The 24,048-nt window shown below is 29.9% G+C and overlaps 2 protein-coding genes across 3 annotated transcripts in view; both read left to right on the plus strand.

Moving 5' to 3' along the window:
- The window catches only part of LOC136980965 (ecdysteroid-phosphate phosphatase-like), a 104,219-nt gene extending 81,985 nt beyond the window's left edge, over positions 1-22,234 (plus strand). For both annotated transcript variants that reach the window (XM_067277165.1, XM_067277166.1), the window contains 6 exons: positions 1,947-2,154; positions 4,833-4,953; positions 9,337-9,459; positions 18,500-18,592; positions 18,707-18,949; positions 20,248-22,234. In XM_067277165.1, the coding sequence (XP_067133266.1) occupies positions 1,947-2,154; positions 4,833-4,953; positions 9,337-9,459; positions 18,500-18,592; positions 18,707-18,949; positions 20,248-20,486 (1,027 nt within the window). In that variant the 3' untranslated portion in view covers positions 20,487-22,234. The remainder of the gene's footprint in view (positions 1-1,946; positions 2,155-4,832; positions 4,954-9,336; positions 9,460-18,499; positions 18,593-18,706; positions 18,950-20,247) is intronic.
- The window catches only part of LOC136980973 (transmembrane protein 50A), a 240,695-nt gene that overhangs the window by 126,472 nt on the left and 90,175 nt on the right, over positions 1-24,048 (plus strand). The window lies entirely within an intron of this gene.

The raw sequence follows: 24,048 nt of genomic DNA on the forward strand, positions 1-24,048 counted from the left end.
AATTAATTTCTAATATTTAATTATAGCCTTTACATAACCCAAGAATTTGGCATATCGTTTGGAGTGTTTATCAAACTTATTAGATGTGATTTTTTTTTTTTTTTGTTTTTACAAATTGAATTCTCATTCCGGGATGGTTCATTCCATGCTAGATGAAGATGATGACGATTCACGCTCCTTAACAGTGTATATTGTATAATTTTTTTTTGAATAAACATTATACATAAAACATTTGAGCATTTTTTGGCGTGGAACGCATTAATGTATTTTACATTAATTTCTATGGAAAAAATTGTTTCACTTAATGAGTGTTTTGCATTACAAGTAAGACTCTGGAATGAATTATGCTCGTTAAGCGAGATTCCACTGTATTTAATAAAAAAAATCCTGCAAGAAAGATCGGATCAAAGTAATCTGGAATAGCACTGTATGTCTGCAAGAATTTCTGTAATTCTCACAGCATTGTTCATTGAAAATCAAAAAATATTGTCTAGAAAATATTTTTATTTCTATTTAATATTTTTATTCTATTTTTCTCAGTGTTATTCATTAGTGTTTCCACATCAACAACATTATGATTAGGGACAAGTGTAACAAAAAGTTTTCAGTTATTGTTATATAGTCTTCAAATGTGTAGTTTAATTGTATATTTTGTAATTTTATATTTAACATTACTTTTATTTCTATTTTATATATCTTGAGAATCTCTTTAATTTAATTTTCTGAAAAACATCATTGTTTAATTTAATCATTCCATCATCAAATATAGAATCAAGACCTGAAGATCTCCAATTGCAGATTGAAAATGTTAGCCAAAAAAAATTTTTTGAATTAAATCTTACTGGGAAATAATTTAAGGCTTTGCTTGAAGTAAAGTGTTTAATAATATCTGTCTGGATCTGGTAATAGAAAGCTTGGAATGCTTCAGAAATCCATTCCATCAGAAAAGTAATAGTCACTTTATTTTTTGCAATCAGCAATGACCAAGTGTACTTTTTCTCTGATGATATGGATGTGTGCTGATGCTCAGGCACATTATTTGTAATTGAATATCTCAAATGCCATGAACTGAGGGTTAGCACTATATGTCCCCAAGGTGTTTCATTTATAAATTGTTAAAGAAAGCAAATCAAAAACTAAAGATATATTTTGTAATTAAATTAGTGTATTAATTAAGCAATTTATTACAGTGCTATTCCATTTTCAACAACTATTTTTCCCATACAGAAAACATGATTAAATATATAACTCGTTTATGCCGTATATATATCTCTGCATGCTTATATTTCCGATTTATGTTTTAAGCTTTGGTTTTTGACAGGGAAAAAGTAGGTGGACTATGACTTAATTGTCTCCTCTGGTTCCAGACCCATAGTTAACAATGAAAAACATTTTCAAAAACCTTCATTTTCTTTTTTTTTTTATTGTTTCATACAACTTTATTTTGAAATTTATTATTATATTATGATCTTATTAAATAACTACTCACCACACTGAATTAATGATAATGATGCACTTGGAACCAATTACGGTGTGATAATAAAACAATGAAAACAAACGTTTTTGAACCCATTCTGGGCTCTGCATCAGGTTCTTAACCGTTCCTGGATGGTTATTCAATAATGGAATAATGCTTAATAAAAGTTCAATTATAAGAGGCTGTTCACAAGAGCTGATTCACAACTCGCTCTAGCCACTTGTTTTTTCCAGAAATGCCAATTTGTTGTGTATGTGCGACATGGTTTTTTGCAAATTTTTTCGAACTTATAATCAAACTTAAACGTTATTCCATTATCGAATAACCATCTAGGAACGGTTAAGAACCTGAAGCAGAGCCCAGAAGGGGTTCGAAAACGTTCGTTTTCATTGTTTTATTATCACATCATAATTGGTTCTGAGTGCGTTATTATGATTTTATTTTTAGAATCTTAATATTTTTATTACAGATCTGTTCCATTGTCTAAAAATATTCCTCCTGATAATACTGAAGATAATTTTATCTCTAAAAGATTACTTCAACAAAATAGCGATACAAAGCAGTCACCTAAACTTCATCGCCATCTGCAACCTTATGAAGAGGAGGAGTTATTAAATAGTCCAAAACATAGTCCTCATTCAAAAGAATTGTCTTTTACAAATTCTGGAAACACAAATGTACGATATACTTTTTATTTTTAAGTATTTAAATATTATTTCCTTTTAATATATATTTAAATAATTATAAGATTTAATTTTTAAAATAAAAATTAAATAAAATTATTAAATTTAATTCAAAAATGATTGTAATTATTAATTAATGTTCATATAAGATATCAGTCTTACTACCTAGCTTTAGAAGTAATTATTTTATATTAATTATTGACAGTTAGTCTAATTACTCGTACAGTCCAAATAATCCGTACTCATCGTCGCCAAATTGGCATGCTGTATTATCTTCTATTTGTTTTTATTACTTAATAATTGCGGTGCAAGACGCCAATGTGTTCCCACTACACTATCTTCCCTTCACACTCTATCCCTATCAACTATCCTCCCACCTCTTCCCCTCACCCCAATCCTTACTTCGTAACCCCTCCTCTTCCATTCAAGGCAAAGTCTGCAGACAGCCTTCTTACTCTATCTTCAAGTCAAGTCCAAATAATCCAGAAATTAATATGATTATTGCAGAATATTTGGGCTTGGTTGTTTATTGACAAGACTATGGTCTTGTTTATAAAATCGTACTGCCGGTCTATGTTACCAGCTTAGAGATATGAAGGAGTACATGTCAAGAGTTGATATTTGGCACAGAGTATTAGGTTCCCAAATCATTTGCACATAAAAAAAATCCAGACTTGTAGGTAGTCAGGGGACCGAGAACTGAGTCAAAATAAAATACAAAATGGCAACCCTCTTCTACAAACAGGCAAAACAGGCACCTCATTCCACCGAAGTCAGGTGGGGAGAGTACCACCCACAGTCATTCTAAGAAGTGAACTCTGACCTTAGGACTGAACATGTAGTATCTTCTATCTATATAAATAAAAATGTAATGTTCATTTGTTCCTAATCCTAAATCTCCGAAAGTTCTTCACTGATTGCTTTGAAATTTTGACACAACGTTGCATTCGAATCGAGCGTGTTTTTATATAATATACATGTCGAAATCCCCCCATGCAATGGAGAGGGACAAAATTAAAGTGTACTGCAAAGAACTCAGGTTCTATTATACTATTTTAGATGCGGTTTTTTGCGTTTTTGATTGCATTTTAATAGGGTACGTCAAGAGAATGTACACTAAGAAGGGATTTTTCTAAATTCCCCCCGCAGGGAAGTGTTATACATTTATAATAGATACATTTTGAACCACAGTAATGCATGGCCGGGTCTGCTAGTGTTAAATAAAATTTGTAATCTAATTTTGTAAATTTGGGAGTGCTTCAAATATGACGTTAAAACGGTTTTATGTTGTTACAAGTGGATTTTTTTAACATTATCTAGTATAGTAAAATTGTGGGACTGATAAAAATTTGATGTGTAGGGCAGAGGGCACCACCTTGTGACCTTTCTCCTTTGACCTCACTTTGCTCCTAAACTCTAACGAGGAGAGACATCTTTTTACTTCATTTAGTTAACCTTTCGATTTGACAGCCTGCCGATCTTGGATTTATATTATATCTCGACACTATTGTAAATATCGCATAGCCGATACAAATTAAGTAAATTAAGTTTCTCAGTTAATTTTTACCAGTAGAACAAAAGACGCAGAACACGTGGTCAAGGTCATCATGGACAAGGTAGGAGAGACATCTTTTCACTTCACGTTAATTAACTTTGAGTCGACAGCCATGCTGATCTTGGATTTGTATTATATCTCGACACTATTGTAAATATCACATAGCTGATCCAAATTAAGTAAATTATTTTCCTGGGTCATTTCTCAGTTAATTTTTACCAGCAGAACAAAAGACGTGGACATTATGGACAAGGTAGGACATGCCACATACAGATTTTAGTCACGCCACTAAAGACGTTATATTGGGATTGTCGTTACATCCGATGATGTTATAATCGGGTTAAACTGTATATTGTTTGTGCAAAATAAAAAAAAAATAATTTCAGATGATACAATAGCCATGATTATTTTTTTAAAAAACAGGAAATTTTCATTAGGCATTGACAAAAATTCAACCTGGGCCGACACGCAACGGAAAGAAATTTCGACATGGATAGGTTAATTTCACCGAAAATGCATCGTAGACGACCTCGTGGTCGTGGCCGGGCCAGCGAAGTTTGAACAATCGCACTCAAAACCAGCAATACCAAAGAAGATTGGAGAATGAGAACAAGACTCGCCGTGAGCGTCAAAGTGATTCCGCTTAGTAGTGAGTCTCCGAGACATAGTCTTGTCCCAAATACAGCTTTGCCGTTTTGCTTGTGTATATCTACAATGATTTGTTAACAAAAATGAAACAGAAAACGTGATATTTTAATGCTTGAGATGGCAAATTCTAAAATGCTTGTTGTGAATTATCTTGCTTTCAACAGCTTCTCCAAAGGCACAGGTTATATGCTAGAGCTGATTATACAAATGTTTTAATTTCATTCTTGTAATTTTCTGCAGATTATTTGCCCATAATTATGGTAACAATCTTTATAGTAATTACATTCCATGTTTAAAATACTATATATATAATATCTTCAGTAGTGAATGCTTTAATTAACCTTCAAGTTTAAGTACACCAAAATATCTGGAATTTGTAATTGTTTGTTCTATATTCTTTGATTAGAACTAATTAAAAAGTGATTTGGTATTCATAAATTTCTAAATTATAACTATTTGTAAATTATAGAGTATTAGATTTAAAAGAGAAGACCGAAAGCAAATGCCCAGACAGTTATTTGTTATCAGGCATGCAGAAAGAGTAGACTTCACTTTTGGTTCATGGATTCCAATTTGTTTTGATAGTACAGGTAATTATGGTAAAAATAAATGTTTTTACAATTAATGTTATAAATTATTTATGTATAAATATGATAAATAAAAATTTGTAAATTTCTATTGGTGTAAAATTTTGAATCTTCTAATAAATTAAGAATTTTAGACTTGCTAAATATTTGACCATTAAGTTCATGTTTTTTAAATAATTGATTAGATTATCTATTTATTTATGTTTTCAAGATTGTGCGTGATTTATATATCACAATTTCTAGTATAGGTGTAATTTGTTTACTAGAAACAAATATGTTTCTGATTGATAATTTTGACTTTAATTTTGTATTTATAATTTTCTTGTAATTTCTGAAGTCGCTGAGAACCAGGGAGAAAACATTTTTTCTGAACTTATATTTTTCTTTGATGGATACAGTTTTGCTGAATATATATTTTCCCTCCCCCCTGACATCAATTAGTAGTCTAAGTTTTTGTGTTCGGGCTAAAATGAGAAGGAAATTGACTTTTTAGATAGCTTAACTAAACAATCTTCTCACATTATTGAATAATAATGTGAGAAGATTGTTTCTGCTACCTGGACCTCTGTCTGATTCTTTGCTTCCAGAACTATTAATTATTGGCAATCAGGCAATTAATATGGCAATCATGATATGGCTATTGTTAATTAAAATAGCCAACTGATTGCTATAGTGGTAAGTTTTAGGTCATGGATGTTGAGTTGTTCCTAGTCAGCACTGTGAGTAACCAGTATGGTTATACAGTCAAACCTTGGTTTACAAACTTAATTCATTCCTAAAAGTTCTTTGGAAACTGATTTGTTCTGAAACAGAAACAATTTTACATAAGAAACAATGTAAAATGGATTAATCCATTCCCGACTCCCAAAACTAAGCCTTTTTTTTTCCTTTTTAGCAGCATTTCATCCGTAAAAATTCTTACAAATGTGATATAATATATTATTATTTATATATATATTAAAAGCAAAATGTTTTGTAATCACCAACTGAAACTGAAACTAACACAACAAAATTGCTGTAAATAGAGACTTGGCTCTGCCTGGATGAAATATAACCAAATTAATCAAGGCAGACAACAAGTACTTAATCCACAGTTTCCAAAATATTATGTTTCAATTGTTTTGATTTAAATTTTAATTAATTAATTAATTTTGATTTTATTTTTAATTTTACTTTCAGTTGCAGTGTGAAAACTAGAGTTTTAATTATTAGTTTATTATTTTTAATTTTAATTAACTGGCTACCTAATAAATATTATATTAAACGTTAATATTATAATATATAATATGTTAATGAATTTTTGTTATTTAATTTGAGTTAAGCACCTTTAAATATAAATTATTGGATGCCATTTATATTATGCAAATGTCAATTAACACAGTTTTTATTAATTAATTTGATTTATAAATCGAACTCACTTGTGCCTATTGACCGGTGTGAAATAAATAACTTCAATTCAACGAACGTTTTCTGGACGCCTTCCGTGTCCTTCTTCAGGTTAACTGCTGGATTCTATTATTTTTAAAAAACTGCGTTCCGATCTTTTAAGAACAAATTCAAATGAAGATAGTTCGAAAGCGCGATGACCATCGCGCATGCGCTATATCTGTCGTGCTCCTTGTCGTACTGTATCATATTCTTTTTAATCTTTTTATTCTTTTTTATCTTTGGGTCACATGATTTCATGTGTTATCGGACCCAAATAAATCTTCATGCATCCTCTTGTAATAAAGTTTGCCAAGCAAGCGAAAGAGTTATCTCGTCACGTGAATTAATGCATGTTGTTTTAGTTTGCGCTTTATGTATCTCTATCGCTTCCAGCCATTTGAGGTGTTCCATCCGAGTCGTTTTAGTTATTAGCGTGGCCCCCGCGAAGTCCACATTAATGCCCGGTTCAGAAGCGTACACTGCAAGCGACGTGGTAGCTCTGTTGTATCTTATATCCGCCTCGTGTTCTTTAACCCTGACTTCCATAGAGCGTTTCGTTGATCCTATGTAGATCAGATCCCTATTAAATCTCTCGTCCTTTATCGGGATTCGGTATACGCCTGCCATTCTATTCGGGTCCGATGGGTCCTTTCCGTTACGTAACAAAGTGTAAATGGTTGGGCCTCTCCTATAAGCAATGGTGACCTTACCTACACGGCTACCGCAACATTATTCCAAGAATGGCGGAACGCCAAAGAGCACGAATGAGCCAAAACGCACCTGCAGTGGCACAAAGTAACAACCAAAATATGGAGGTGGAGAGAATACCCATCACATATAACCCGACCTTGAAATCCGTATACGCGTCTATCGCAAGGAGACGTAAGGTCACCGTTGCTTATAGGAGAGGCCCAACCATTTACACTTTGTTACGTAACGGAAAGGACCCATCGGACCCGAATAGAATGGCAGGCGTATACCGAATCCCGATAAAGGACGAGAGATTTAATAGGGATCTGATCTACATAGGATCAACGAAACGCTCTATGGAAGTCAGGGTTAAAGAACACGAGGCGGATATAAGATACAACAGAGCTACCACGTCGCTTGCAGTGTACGCTTCTGAACCGGGCATTAATGTGGACTTCGCGGGGGCCACGCTAATAACTAAAACGACTCGGATGGAACACCTCAAATGGCTGGAAGCGATAGAGATACATAAAGCGCAAACTAAAACAACATGCATTAATTCACGCGACGAGATAACTCTTTCGCTTGCTTGGCAAACTTTATTACAAGAGGATGCATGAAGATTTATTTGGGTCCGATAACACATGAAATCATGTGACCCAAAGATAAAAAAGAATACAAAGATTAAAAAGAATATGATACAGTACGACAAGGAGCACGACAGATATAGCGCATGCGCGATGGTCATCGCGCTTTCGAACTATCTTCATTTGAATTTGTTCTTAAAAGATCGGAACGCAGTTTTTTAAAAATAATAGAATCCAGCAGTTAACCTGAAGAAGGACACGGAAGGCGTCCAGAAAACGTTCGTTGAATTGAAGTTATTTATTTCACACCGGTCAATAGGCACAAGTGAGTTCGATTTATATTTTATACACCCCGGTGTGTAGGATGATGATATGTTAATTTGATTTAAATTGAATTGTGATGCATACTGAAAACCAGAAGTAGTATCTTACTCACATGTGCATTGAAATCTAATTTGAATAATAACAAGATCAGTGGTTCACGTTGTGATGTCTAATGATGCAAGGTGAATGTCAGTGCCACTACTGAATTGGTAGTCCTGTTGTTGATTGGTTGGGTCATTATCTTTCTTAACAAAGGAAGTGTAGGAAGTTGACCATTGGGGACTGGCTCTGCCGAGTAGCTTGTTCAGAAACCAAATTATTGTAAACCAGAGCAAATATGGCATTCAATATTTTGTTTATAAACCAAATTGTTTGTAAACAGAGGCGTTTTCAGGGTTTGACTGTATCTAAATTAAATTAATAGTTCTGGAAGCAAAGATTGGATAGAGGTCCAAGTAGTGTAATTGGCAACATGATCACATGGTAAGTGGGAGTTGCAGATTCAAGTCGCACTTTAGTCCAATTTTTTTCTTCCAGAATCTTCTAAATTAATTATTAAAATATTAACTTAATTATAATTATTAAATTTATCAAAAGATGGCACTTAATACTTACCTCTAAATCAAATTAATTAACATTTAATTATTAATAGTAGCATTAATGTAGCCCAATATAATCTGGCAATTGTCTGGCTTTAAACCATATGGTATTCTTCTCTCACAAAGATCTGTAATCCAAATGTGTTCAAAATAGTATAGATTGTTTCAAGAAGTATTGATAATAACAGTATTAAAATCTAACATTGTTACAAATTTTATTTGAGGCAACATAAACTTCAAAAAATTTAAATGTGACAGCTTATTACTAAATATTTTTTGTAATTGTACTTCATTACAAACTCCTATAACCTATACTCCATATATTTGTAATGTCTAGTACTTTCAAATATCTGTACAAGACCAATGAATGTAATTATTGCAAAAGTTTACTTTCTGCTATTATTATCATATTGCAATATTTCATATTTTATTATAAATCAGAATGTAAATAAAGTATTTTTAATTTAGATTTCAAAGAAATTCAGAAATACTTAATGTTTACAGATTTCATATATTTATCATTAATTATTAACTATAAATAGATACTTTTTGTTATGAATAATGATCAAAATTATTGTATGGTAAAGTACAGTACATACATTATTTGGACACATTTGCAGTTGTTAAATGTTGCAGAAATTATAGCTGCCATTAATAACACAATTATCATAATTTTTTAATAAAGACAAAGTCTTTATTGTTACAATGTTTTTTATAATAAAAAAATTATTAAATTTTATTTTTTTTCTTATAATTAGGAAATTATGTAAAGAAGGATCTAAACATGCCAAACATAGTGCCTCCCCGCAAAGGTGGACCTCAGGATTATTTAAAAGACTCTCCACTTACAAAAATTGGCCTGTATCAGGCATCTCTTACTGGTATGTTTATATTAATTTACAATAGAAGTTTGTTAATCTAGTACCTGTTAATTCAGAATTGTCTGATAATGCTTGTATTCCAAAAATTTGAATTTGTTTGATGAATGGTGTGCTAAAGACCTCAGGCAATAGTGTGTTCTTTGATGTTTTACAGGGTTTTCAATCAGTCTGAACAAAGTATATTCATGCATTGTATCATCATCAGAATGATTAAAGAATATGTGAACAAATTGGAAGCATACAATAGCATGCATCACTTGTACAAAATGTACAGCAATGTCTACAACATTCAGATAGCATATAACTTGTTTTTTATTTTCACAAAATTATCTGGTAAAATGGCTCTACTTGTTCTGTAGATTCCAATTACTAAACTTCTATTTTATATTTATATATATATATGAAAAAGATAGGTTATGATGGCATCTCACCAATAATACAGTGTTTTAATTAAAATGACAGATAGTATTTTTGAAAAATACAGTAATTTAGAGATTGAAAAAAAACAGTGTGTTAAATTAAAAATATAACCATAATACAATTAAACTTCAATTTAACAGACTAATTTGGCTGAGTGGGATGTCCATTAAAGTCGAAAGTACATTATATAATAATGTAGGTTTTTCAAATGCCTGTGTTAAAAAATTGACAAACCAGTTAGTTTATCTGTTTTTACATATGTAGATATGTTTGTGTAATTAAAATTAAGTACATATGAGAAGTTTAATTTCACAGAAAATTTTTCAATATGTATTATTGCTTGTGTACTTATTGTAGTTCTGAGACTATAAACAAGTATATGATCTAAATCAAAATAAACAAACATTTTTTGGAAAATACACTTTATTTATTTGTTTAGCTAAATACAATTAATGTCATTATAAAAAGAAAACAAAATTTAAATTTGAGGAAAAAAAGAAATTTCCTATTTATTCATCTGATGATGATGATATATTGAGACATCCCATTGTGGCATGAAGTTGAGTGGTAACTCTTAGATTTGAAAAATAAAACCCTGTTAATTTACATTACAGGGTATTTAACCCTTAGCCTGCCATTTGCCACGCCCCTTATTTTGTAAAACGGCCAAGGTTAAAATAGGTGAATCAGGCAATATTATTTTAAAAATTCACTAAAAATTAAATTATTATTTTATTCATATGAAAAAAATCACATATATTTATCAATATAGTTAGTTTTAAATACGATATATTTCAATAAAGTTTGTTTGAAAAATTTATGAGAAAAAAATAATAATATATGATAACTGACATTCAGACTTGAAAATTTGTTACTATTTGTCAAAATTAACATTGTCTGGTTACTTCATTCTTATTGTCACTGAGCCAATATGACATACAATATTGTTCTGTACAATTTGATATAACATTTATGCATGTACGTTTATTCGTTGTGAAATTATTGCACATTATATCAAACATTTGTTTTAAATCTGAACTTTATTCTGCTTTCAACTAATATAATGAACTAATATACTTTATTCATTTTATATCAAACAAGATTATTTATTTTCGTAATAAACATATGATTACCAGTAGCAATAGATGTAACATTTTCAGATATTTTAGATTTAAAAAATAATTAAAAATTAAAAAAATATATAAAATATCAGAACTGAAGGTCATAACTTGAATATTTATTATGCATTAACATATTATAGCTGAATAAACTTATTATAGCATTAATGAACTTATTATAGTAATATTATTGCATAAATATGCTAAAAATAAAATAAAAAATAATCAGAAAATGAAAAATTAAGGAAAAACCATCGATAATTAAAATTTTTTTAAGTCGACAAAACACCACCTGGACAAAAATATGTGAAACAGACGATAAACAAGACGATACCGTTGAGTGCTGACATCTGTTGTCGATAAATTTTATAAAAATCGATTTTTAACAGGGTAACGATGAATCGGTACCCTGGCCGTTTTGCGAAACAATTAGGGTAATGATAGATCGGTACCCTGGCCGGGAAAGGCTTAAATGTTTTTTGTATGTAATTTACATAATTACATACAAAATCATTTTAAAATTAACAGGGTGTTAAACATGACATACAGATACAGACCAGAAATTTTGTCCTTTAAATGTGAAGTCCATTAAATCCAGGTTTTACTGAAAATAAAATAAAAAAATACTCTTAAACAAGAATTTGAAGGCAATGACAATGTTTATTAAATCTAAAGAATATTATAATATAATAATTATGTTTTAAGATATATGATATTTTTTGAGCTGGAAACTATATACAAATAATTTCAATACACATCATTCTCATATAACAACATGAACATAGTATTAATATTATATGGATAATTATATAAGCTTTTCAGCTATTACATATTTTTAAATTTTTCTATAAATTATTAATATTAATAATAGTGTAGTGGATTTATTAAATTTAAAATTTTTAAATTAAACTAATTAACTCAAAAAAGTAGTTGGTTGGTTTAACTTTAAATCCATCTCCATATGAACTTTAAAAGTTTAAAATTAGAATAGCATGGCTTTATTATTCAAAGATTTATCAATGATTATGATATCAGGTGAACAAATGAAAAGTGAACTAATGAGAACTAATGACAAACTTGGTGGCACAAAGATCAGTGGTGTAATGGCTCAGTGTCAGGAAGTTTGACTCACAAGGAGAATTTATGACATGATCCTCTGAGATTTCAATAATAATGTTTGCATGAATAAGCCTTGTTATGAACCATTATTTAATAAAGGGAGAAAGCATTATTGAGGATATATAAAAGCCATTGTGTGAGTGTGTTTCTTAAAACTCATGCAATTTTTATCCAATCTAGACGATATTTTCGTTATATTCATTTCATGTTTAGATGGAAAGTATAGACTACTTATTTTGTGAAAATAAAAACTATAGAATAAATGTTTTATTGATTTTGGATTGTTGATCACCCTTATGTTGCAGTGACATCAGTGACCTCATTTAGTTCATGCTTGACAACGGAATTTTCCTTAAGTTGCATTTTTAAATATTTTGGCAAATGACATATTTTAAACTTTTAAAAAAGATAGCCACATTGTGTTACTTCTATAATAAATTTTTAAAAAATCTTTCTAAAATAAAAAAATAGCGACCACATAATGTTCTATTAAGTACTGATCTAATGAGCCCATTAGCTTCAATTTCTATTTTCTCTTTAAAAATATCTTACTTGATGGGGGAATTTTTAGTTGAGAAAATCAAAGGTAAAAAATTCCAAGCAACTTATGAGTAAGTTTTGAAGAACTTTTTATCACAACTGCATGGTTCAGCAGCAGCATGCTTACTCATATTTGTGAGATTGCTGGTTTATGTTTCAATAAGTGAACTTTTTCAAATTAATGCGATTTTGACATAAAATAATTATAAATTATGTGGATTTATACATTTATCCATTTATTTTCTATTAAAAAAGTGCATTTCCTCTTTCTCAGCAATTCCAAAATGAATTTCTATCTGTTAAAAATAAATTTAAAGTTTGCTTTTCAACTCAATTAATTAATAATTTTATAGTTTATATTAGTGATGGGACAGTTAATTGGAATTGGGAATTGGAAAAATCAGGCATTTTTCGGGAATTGAGCAAATGTTGGCACAACTTATGATTCTTAAAATGTGTGGTAGTTCGGAAGGAAATATTTGCGAGTCTGCAAGTAACAGTTTCAAGTAACGACACGGAGAGAAAATTCACACAATGAATACTCCTTTTATTTCTTTCGAACGCAGTTCTTTTAATACATGGATCCCAACTCGACAGAATTTTACTTCTATAACTTTACAGGGAAGTAGGTCACCTCCTATTACTTCACATATATACAACACACGCATAACACAAACGAACAGGAAGATAAAAAGGGAGGACTTAATAACTAATTTACAACTAACCTTATAACCATCTTAGAACTAACAAGGAAAAGGAATGGATAGGCTAAGAAAAGTAAAGAAAAGGCAGATAGGAAGTACCCGGGCCCAAGTCGTGTAGTTAACGTCCTTGATGATTTTCACACTCTCGCAATCGTAGTCATCTATCTCTACTTCACCAGTAGTTCTATGCCTAGATTCTTCGACTCTCGATGTCTTAGAGATCTTCGTAGCCTCCTTTCCTCTCTGGTTTCGGCAGGTTCGCTCTCAATTCGTAGTCCCCTTTCTTTCTCAGTCTGGAACACTACTTACTATGTCTGTATCCTCCGATGTCCAGCCAGAAAGTGTCTCCTCTCTTTTTCCTATGCTGCCTTGGGCCTATACCTTCTTTGTCTATGTCCCCAATTTCAGGGAAGTCTTAATCTCCTCCTTTGTTTGACTCTTGGTTCTTGGAAAGAGCAACCCTCCCCCTCGAGCGGTAACGGTTTACGTATGAGTTGCTTTGAGACAATGGGAAGGACGTATGAAAGTAGGAATGAGAGAAGAAAATAGAAACAAAATACAAAACTTATGAACTATATATAAAACTAAAATATGGCTGACGCCACAAATGATTCTTCCACATTTAATAAATTAAAAATGATTAGAAATTTTTTAAATTACAATATTAACAATTAACTATTAGTTCATTTGAAGCTTTCACGTCAACAAAGAAGAGAGCACACGATGCTCCATACATGAGGTGACATCTGTTGGGACGAACTATTCTTTTGTGTAGTCAAGCAATGAGAGATTGCATTCAGTCAGTATAATTGTCCCCGTTTTAGGGGAGATACAGTGACATTAAGGTTGCCACCCAGCTGGTATTGGGTTGGCTTCACTGGCAATTTCTATCAAGGCTGGCATTCAACAAAAGTATTTGAGTGTCAGAAAAAATATAAAAGTGTCAGCAAAGTTTAAAATATAAACAAAATTATATTTTTAATTTAAAAAATATTATATAAAATTATTTTTAATATTTAGTATGTTTACTTATAAAGAAAAAATGGTCAAACTATTCCTTAAGTACTTTTTCAATAACACCTTAATTTGTTTAAAGAAAGTTTTTGACCCTGTTTTCATGAGTCTGTGTCAGATTTAACAAGATTTGAACTCTTCCGAAGTTAAGACAATGAAGAAAATATACACATTTTCAAGTCTATGTTTAATCCATTTTCAGCCAACCACAGAAGTAACAGCTAAAAACACATGAAGAAAAACTTCACGAAAAGACAAACAGTAAGTAGAAAATTCACATGGTTAAAACGATATCAACGTCAGCCTTTCTATGGAGGATCTGACTTGAAAATGTGTATGGAGGATAGACTTGAAAATATGTATATTTTCTTCATTGTCTTAACTTCGGAACAGAAGATATCCAGAGTTATGTAACAATATGTAAATGAAATTGGAATACTTGGAACCACCACTAGAAGGCCAGACCAGTTATAAATATGTTAAGGACTTGATGGTATGGTAAGAAGATTATACTTCCGTTTTTAATGTGAAAACGTCAGATCCTCCATAGAAAGGCTGACGTTGATATCGTTTTAACCATGTGAATTTTCTACTTACTGTTTGTCTTTTCGTGAAGTTTTTCTTCATGTGTTTTTAGCTGTTACTTCTGTGGTTGGTGAAAATGGATTAAACATAGACTTGAAAATGTGTATATTTTCTTCATTGTCTTAACTTCGGAACAGAAGATATCCAGAGTTATGTAACAATATGAAAAAGATTTGAACTGTTTAAGAAGACTGTTGGAATCTTATTAAATCTGACACAGACTTATGAAAAGAGATGGAAAACTTTCCTTTAAATAAATTAAAGGGTTGCTGAAAAAAGTAGTTAAGGTGTTCAGGCCTAAATTAGTTTCAGCTTATATAGAAGTGTTGTTGTCACAATTCACAGATTATACTGTGAATCATAACAAATGCAATTCCTGTGATTCTAAGTAAAAATAATTATTTATGCTAAGTTTACTGCCATTTTGAGTTTTAAAAATTGATAATTCAAGATGAATCATTCTAGGCATTCATTTGATTCTTTTTTCCTTGAAAAAGTTCATACAATGTACATTTAGAAAAACTGGGCTCAAGTGAATGAATTCAAAACTTGGTTAATTTGTGAGGATGATATTTGTTCGGCTTGTTGCATCATTTACTAAACCTCATGTTAAATATGATGAAATTAAAGAATTTACAAGGCATGCTGATTGTAAGAAGCATGAAAAAATAAGTGCATCTTCTCATTTACTTCCCCCCCAGTCATCACATCTGCCAATGAATCAGTTTCCAAAGATGGAGACTCTAGATGACATGATGGGATAGTTCTTTGAGGAAACAGGAATTAGATGTAATTTTTTGAGGACAGTATTGCAATATTAGCTTTATCTGAAATAAGATTACAAATTTCTTTTATAATATACAATAAAAGCATGCATATCCACACCAAAATGAAGAATTTTCAGGTTTCTTTCAAAAGATTGATTCTGAGTTTTCCAAATCTTATGTTATAATTTTAATTTAATATTTTTACTGTCTATTCATTTGTGATATTGGGAGTTAATTATAATTAATAATAGTTTAAATTTATTTAATTGCTTAAAGTGTTAAATTAGCCATAATTTTCTTACATTCACAAATGTAAAAAGCTTTAAATTTCTTTTTAACAGACAGCAATTCCAAAAATCATTACAGTAGAGCATTGTTTATCTGAAAGCCGGTCAACCGAAACGTCAGTTAACCGAAAGCTTTCCAGTCGGACTGTGTCATGCTGAATTGAATGTTTTTGATACTAGATTAACTTCTAAAGTATAATTTTTTTGTTTTTATATTTTTCAATATATTTATTTTGTTTGTACAAAATAAAGAAATAATTTTTAACAATACAATAGCCTTGATTATTATTATAAAAATTTTCGTTAGGCTTAAAATCGACGAAAATTCAATGTGAAGTGACACGCAACGGAGAAAAATTTGAACATTGGATAGGTTAATATATTTTTTTGTACATAATCGGTTATCCGAAAAATCAGTTATCCAAACAACCCCTGTCCCCAATTGATTCGGATAAATGATGCTCTACTGTAATTGTACAAATGTAAGTAAAGTATATTGTTGTCAAACCATATGGTCTTCAATGAAAGATTCTATAAAACTTACTTAAGTCACTTGGTACTTTTTAACTTCAATTTTCTTGAAAATGTTTGATAAGCACATTTTCTTTTTTCCTCAATAAAAAAGTCATACCTAAGCTTATCCACATAAACATTATTATTGAAATCCCCAAGGACCACTTCATAACCTCTTTGTCAATGCCACAAAACTCATAAATCTCTCACTAGCTCTTTGTTTGTCATTTGATATTATCCAATAATGATTATATTATATTATCTTTGTTAAATTTTAATAATAAAAGAATAAAATAAACTAGAAAAGTATTTTTGATACATAGTTAAATACATATAATGATTATTTTATTTTAAACATGCTTTGAAATGTTTAATATAGGAATATATTTGATTCTGCTATAAATTTAGTTTATACTACACTACACTGGAGAACACCGTGATGTGTAAAATACTGCACTCTTAGAACCTATAACTGTGTGATATGAAAAAATAAAGGATGCTTATCACTACAAACGTTATTGAACTGCTAAGAGTTCTTCTTCAGGTGTGAGACTGAATTACTGATGGGACAGAGTGAATCGTTAAAGGAAATTCAAGAAACAATAATAAGGACGATATTTTGACGATTGACAATATTTTGATTCTCTGGAGGTCTGTACGGGATATGACAGTCGTCTTCAACACTTTTAATGGCAATCCCTATGGCTTATCAATAGAACTCAAACAAGCCATCCGAAATTAAGTCCACTTCCTCGACATAAATATCAGAGTACACAATATGGGCCTGCACACTTCTGTTTACCGCAAACCATGTTCCACCTCCACATTCATCCCTGTAGGCTCATGTGACCTGTTCCCCTATAAGATCGCGGCATGCAACGCTTTAATTAAGAGGGCATTTTCTCATTCTTCTACCACACAAGCACTTGCCACGGAACTTTTACATATCCAACATCTTGCCTCTTCCCATGGATTTCTGAGGCTTACACATAAATTGATCAATCGCTACCACCGCGCACACTCGCAACGAACCATCTTGACTGACCGCCATAATAACAACCCCCCCAACATGATACAACCAGTCCCTAGCGCACTCGACGAGGTACAACGGATCCCTATCACATTCAATCCATACCTAAAAACACTTTATTCTGAGATAGCCAAGAAGAGACGTATTAAGATCACATACAGGAGATGTCCTACCATCTTTGACATCCTTCGCAACGGACCCCCCTAAACAGAACAACCTCCCTGGAATATATAGCATTCCCATTAGGGACAACAGGTTTGATAGGGACCTCGTTTATATCGGATCCATAAAACGCTCCTTGGAAGTCAGACTCCAGGAACATATAGTGGACATACGTCATCAGAGAAGTACCTCCGCCCTCACCACACATGCCACCAACCCAGACATTGTGGCGGCCTTCCACCAGGTGAAACTCGTTCGCACTACATCACACAACGAACACCTTAAGTGGCTGGAGGCCATTCAAATCTACAAATCATCCCTCAATGAGAACTGCATCAATTTTAAGGATGAATTGATTCTATCAACAGCATGGCAGACGTTGATAGACTTCGACCTTTAAGGGTCATGTTGGGTCAACTAGACGAACACACGCGTGTCTCATGTAACACCTTATTATTGTTTCTCAAATTTCCTTTAACGGTTTGCTCTGTCCCATCAGTAATTCAGTCTCACACCTGAAGAAGAACTCTCAGCAGTTCAAAAACGTTTGTGGTGATAAGCATCCTTTGTTTTTTTTCTTTATATCACACCAGTTATAGGTTCTAAGAGTGCAGTAAATTTAGTTTAGTTGATATTATCAGAATCATATTTAATTACTAGTTAAAATTTCTCTGAAGTAAATGTTTTTTCACTTTAAAATCTTAAAAGCTGTATTCAGTATTTTTGAGAATTTTTCATATATAAATATATAACTAAGAAATATATTTTTTTTATTTTTTAGGTGAAGCACTTAAAGAGTCAGCAGTTGAATTTACATATGTTTATAGTTCTCCTTCTCTGAGATGCTTACAGACTTGTACAAATATCCTTAGAGGTATATATAGAAATTGCTAAAGTTTGTTTATTGATATACATAAAGTTTTAATGTTAACAACTTTATATAGCTATAAATATTTTTCTCATCTATATGCATATTTATTTCTTCTAGCATTAGGACAACAGTATTTGAAGATCAATGTGGAACCAGGATTATTTGAATGGTTAGCTTGGTATCAAGAAGGAATGCCAACTTGGATGTCAGTTCAGGAACTTTCAGATTATGGATTTAATGTTAACTTAGATTATCAACCTCTTATTGCTGCTGATGAACTGAAAGACAAAAGAGAAGCAATTGAACAATATTATTTACGAAGTTTTTATATTGTAAAGACAATCATTAAAAATACTGAAAGTAAGTACAAACATAAAAATAAACATAAGATCTGTAAATAATTGAGTAAAGTTGATAAGATTTTATCTGGATAATTTTTTAAAATTGTAAATAGTTTGAATATAAAACTCTTAATCTTCAAAATAAACAAAATTTGGCACCGTTTTTAAATGTAGTCAACAAATTGCTTATAAAGAATACTAAAACAATTCATTAATCTAGAAACATTTTCAGTCTTTATTAGACCATCCTCAGCTATTGAAGAACAGAATATATTTGAATTTGTAGCAATTAGAAAAATTTGCTGAAATTTATAAAACTGTTAAATTTCATATTTTAATATATTCAACAAATAAAAAATAAAATTTAAACAAAATTTGTTTATATGTGAGCTGTTTTTTTCAACCTCCAATGGTCCATAAAAAAAAAAAGACAAGTGTAAATAACAAAATGAATTTATTACCAAAAGTTAGCTATAAACCTGGTTACTTTTCAACATAATCACCGTGAAGATTGAGGCATTTGTCATATCTGTGGACAAGCTTTTCCATCTCCTCTTCATAGAATGTTGCTGCCAATGACTTGAGATGTGCCCTAACGTTGTTTTGAAGATCATCATTAGTCTCAAACCTCTACTAGCCACTCGAACCTAGCCACTTTTTCTGTTCAGAAAAGAGGTGGAAGTCGCTCATCACTAAGTCGGAGCTATACGATGGGCGTTTAAAGGTGGTGAAGACTTCCACCCAGCTTAGAACTTTTTAATATGTGAAGATTTCCATCTCTTTCTTGAACTAAAAACATGGCTAGCAGGGCAGAGGTTTGAAACTAATGACAATCTTCAAAACAATGTCATTAAGGCCATCTCAATTCATTGGCGGCAACATTCTATGAAGAGGGGATGGAAAAGCTCGTCCACAGATATGATAAATGCCTCAATCTTCACGGTGATTATGTCGAAAAGTAACCAGGTTTATAGCTAACTTTTGGTAATAAATTCATTTTGTTATTTACACTTGTCTTTTTTTTATGGACCATTGGAGGTTGAAAAAACCACCCTCATAAAAGGAAAATATTGAAAGGCTACAAAACTTGGTCACCATCATTGACATGAATTAAGAATTTTCTAAGGTTTCCAAGTAAAGTTTATTTGAAAAAATATTTTTAATATTAATACTAAATGAAACCATAGTTTTATTATGTAACTTATTAATTATAAAATAAATAAGTCTGTAATCTTATTAGTCTAAAAGTAAATTTTTTAATAAAATATTTTTTATAAATAGAGATAGATAGCTTATATCTTATATATTTTATTTTAGATGGAAACATTTTATTACTTGGACATTCTGCTAGTCTCGATTCTTGCACAAGACAATTAATTGGTTTAGCTCCACGAAGCACAAGTGATCTCATACGTGTTATTCGTAAAACTCCGTATTGTGCTATAACAGTTGCCGAAGAGGACACAGATGGAAAATGGAATCTAGTTGCCCCTCCAGTTCTTCCATTAGTGCATAGTGCAAATGGACAGCATGATTGGAAGACACTTTTAACATGATTATACAAATCTGAAAATACAAATTTATGCATTTGTATTTGAGTGTTTGTGTGTAGCTAAGCCAAGGTAGTTCAAAAAATTTAATGTTTATTTTAATTTTCAATATGCAGTATTACATAATATATAATTAATTTGTAAACAGAATGTTTTCTTAAATTAAGAAATGCTATTTTATTAAATTATTTTTTTAGTTGACCAAAGATTTTAAAGAAATATTTATTTCTTACTAATATTTGTACTACAGATGACTATAGAAAAGACAGATTTTGATTCTTATCATTACAGTATTTAAATAAACTGTGTTAATTTATTTTTTTTTATTAAACTAAGTGTTATTATATATTAAGAAATGTAATGTCTGAAACTTGTTAAAGATCTCATTCTGTTTTCTAGTCATACTTATTTTATTTTTTGAATATGGCTTAGAAGTCTATAAGCAGAATTTTAAGAATGTACTATTTTTAATTTATGATTAATTTTATACTTTAATATATATACATATGTATAATTGTAATTTTAATATATTGTACATTATTTTGTTTTTTTCCCCTACTCTGTTTATCCATGCATAAGGATGATCTTAACAACAGAGCAAATAATAAAATTGTACTTTTGCATTGTTACTATTAAAAAATTACAGAAGAAGCTGAAATTAAAATAAATATATACATTGAATTTGATTTATCTATACATATAATTTTCAAACATAATATACTGTAAAATTGATTAACTGTTGTTGTTTGTTTATTGTTAATGCATTTTAATTGTCTCTTTAATATATGACTGATATGAATTTATGTTATGTTCTGTTAATGATTATTTTGATATGATCTTAAATTTATTATAAATAGACCTATTTATATAAAAATACGTACTTTTTCTTATGTATATATTGATATTTTGCATATTTATATATGTTAATTTAATATATATAGAAATTATTGGCATTATATTGCCATAAATAGTTGACTTTTAAATATGTTGTTATGTTTGGAAATTAAAATATCTTTCTTTATAACAAGTTATATTGCAAATTTTTAGAGGCAGCAATTGCAGCTATGAAAAAATACTAATTGAAAAATCAAAGGAATATTTTCCAATTTATCTTCCGTAGTAAATGATAAATTAGACTATTGTGGAATATTCTTTTTAGGTTGTTTTGTTTCATATTTTAAAAATGTTTCTAACTCCATTTTACATATTAAATTTGAATAGTTTTTTCTGTTTAATTAATCAGAAATTTTATTATTGTCTGCCATGTTACTAAATTTTAACAGAATTATTTGGGCATTGATAAGAATGAAAAACTTTTCATGTAATTCTTTCTTCTTTTTGGTTCTTCATTTAAATATACTACTCTGCGATCAAAGACATTGCTCAATATGTTACAATATTACATATCAGTTTCTAAGATACATATTTTCCTTATTAAACCATAAATCTATGAAATAACGATTACTCATTTATCTTAACTTTACATCTTGACAACTGGCAAATCTAAAATCTAGCTATTTATATCTCTTATTAGTATTATCATATAATTTAATATTTTAAACTTTGCTACTATTTTGATTTTACTTAATTTTTTACATAAAATTTTAAACTGTTGGGTACTAATAACTATTAGTTTTAAAGAATGTTTATTTTAAAGTAAAAGTAAATTGTAATATTGTAATTTAAAAATTTTGTACAGTTGTTAGAAATGTAATTAGAATTGTTTTGTAATATAAAAGAAAGAATTGATAAAACTGTATTGTTTCTTTATCTTTTACAACAAAATACGTAAAAATACATTATTTTAAAATGTCTTACAGTACAGTAACAACAGATATATATTAAGTTTAAATTGTGAATAATATTTTTATTGTCTTTATTATTATTATTATTGGCCATTAATACCATAAAAATTTGCATTTTTTACTCTTATTTCAATTTGCAAAGTCTAAATTAAAAGTTTAGAGAATTCTTGTTTCTGGCTTACATTGGAAGAATTCACAGATATTCTTAATCTGATCTAATTGACTATAAGCTGAACATAAAATAATATATGACAGCACAGCATCTTTATTTGTTATAGTTGACAATTATGTCTTTGTGTTAATCTTTAAATGTTTACTATTCAAATAACTCAAAAACAGGCAGCAAAAACATAATGTGGAAGTAAATTATTTAGAATATATTTCTTTTTTCAAAATTTTGAAATTATAAATCTCTTAATAATTGATGAGTAACTGTTTCATGTATATAAGTATGTAAATGAGAGTTTATGATAAATATAATGTCCATTTTTTCTATTTTAATATAATAACTTTGGAAATTTTAAGTTACTGGCTAAAAAATAAAATGAAACAATTTTATTTTTTGTCCAGTAATTGGCTTTCATATTACTAATTTAGGATCTAGAATTGAATCTAGATTGTGATTATCCGGTTTTCCAAAAATGTTTAACAATCACAAATCTCACTGGGATATTGTATCTGACTCATGGATTCTACAGTATACTAAAATTATTGGAGTGAGCTGAGGATGCAAGGATGGAACAAGATATCTCAAGCTCTGATTAATATAGTAAGAGAGATTTATTACATGAAGTAATTACAACGTGAAGTAATTAATCTCTGACACTGTTCAATAAATAATTTTGATAATGAATAATACATGTAATTATAGTCACAAATTAAAAAAAAAAAAATATTGAATAAAGAGTTTATAAAGTTAGGTATTGGAAATTATAAATATCTTTTACTAAAAAAAATAAATAATAGAAAAGATTAATGAAGATTGATGACAAGTTGTGCTCACATTGCACTAGAACCAGTTTTCCTTTTTTTAATAAGAAAATTTTGCAAATTTAGAGGGTTTAAAAATTCAAATTTGTTCTATCAAAAATCTAATTTTTGCAATTAATACAAGAGCAAGCAATAGTTAAATTAAAAAATATGTAGTGATAAATTTTGTATAAAATGAACAATAACATCACATTCTTGACTTTTTTCTCTCTCTCTCTTTTTTTTTTTAGTCTGAAAATTGAAAATATCAACTACATAAAGTAATTAAATGTCAATAACTACATGAATACTTGGCACCATGTTTCTTATTAATCAATTAAAGAATGCTTACTTCAGGAAGCCAAATCTTTAATTGATCAATAAGAAACATTTTTGTCCCGACTCAGGACATCAGCTTACAATTTATACAAAAATAATGCAAATAGCATTATTCTTTAAAATTAACCAAAGATTGAAAATGTTTGATTCACTGCAAGTTATAAAATAATTTAAAAATGAAAACTCTACATGCACAGTACACCATAAAAGATATTGTTTTAACTTCCTTAACAAAAACAAAATAATTCTTTAAAACATGAAAAACCAAACACATTTTTAAGCCAGGAATGATGCATTTTATCCCAACATATTCTATTTTATCAATAAAGTATCCCACTGGTTTCTTGAATCAAAATGTTTGACTCAGAGATTCATTGGCGTGTACTGTACATGGATCTAAAATTAAAAAAAATTCATTGCTGCCTGTTTTTAACTTGATCAAACAAATTCCAGGT

The sequence above is a fragment of the Centruroides vittatus genome, unplaced genomic scaffold (assembly GCF_030686945.1).
Source record: "Centruroides vittatus isolate TY-2023 unplaced genomic scaffold, ASM3068694v2 contig_738, whole genome shotgun sequence".
NCBI lineage: Eukaryota > Metazoa > Arthropoda > Arachnida > Scorpiones > Buthidae > Centruroides > Centruroides vittatus.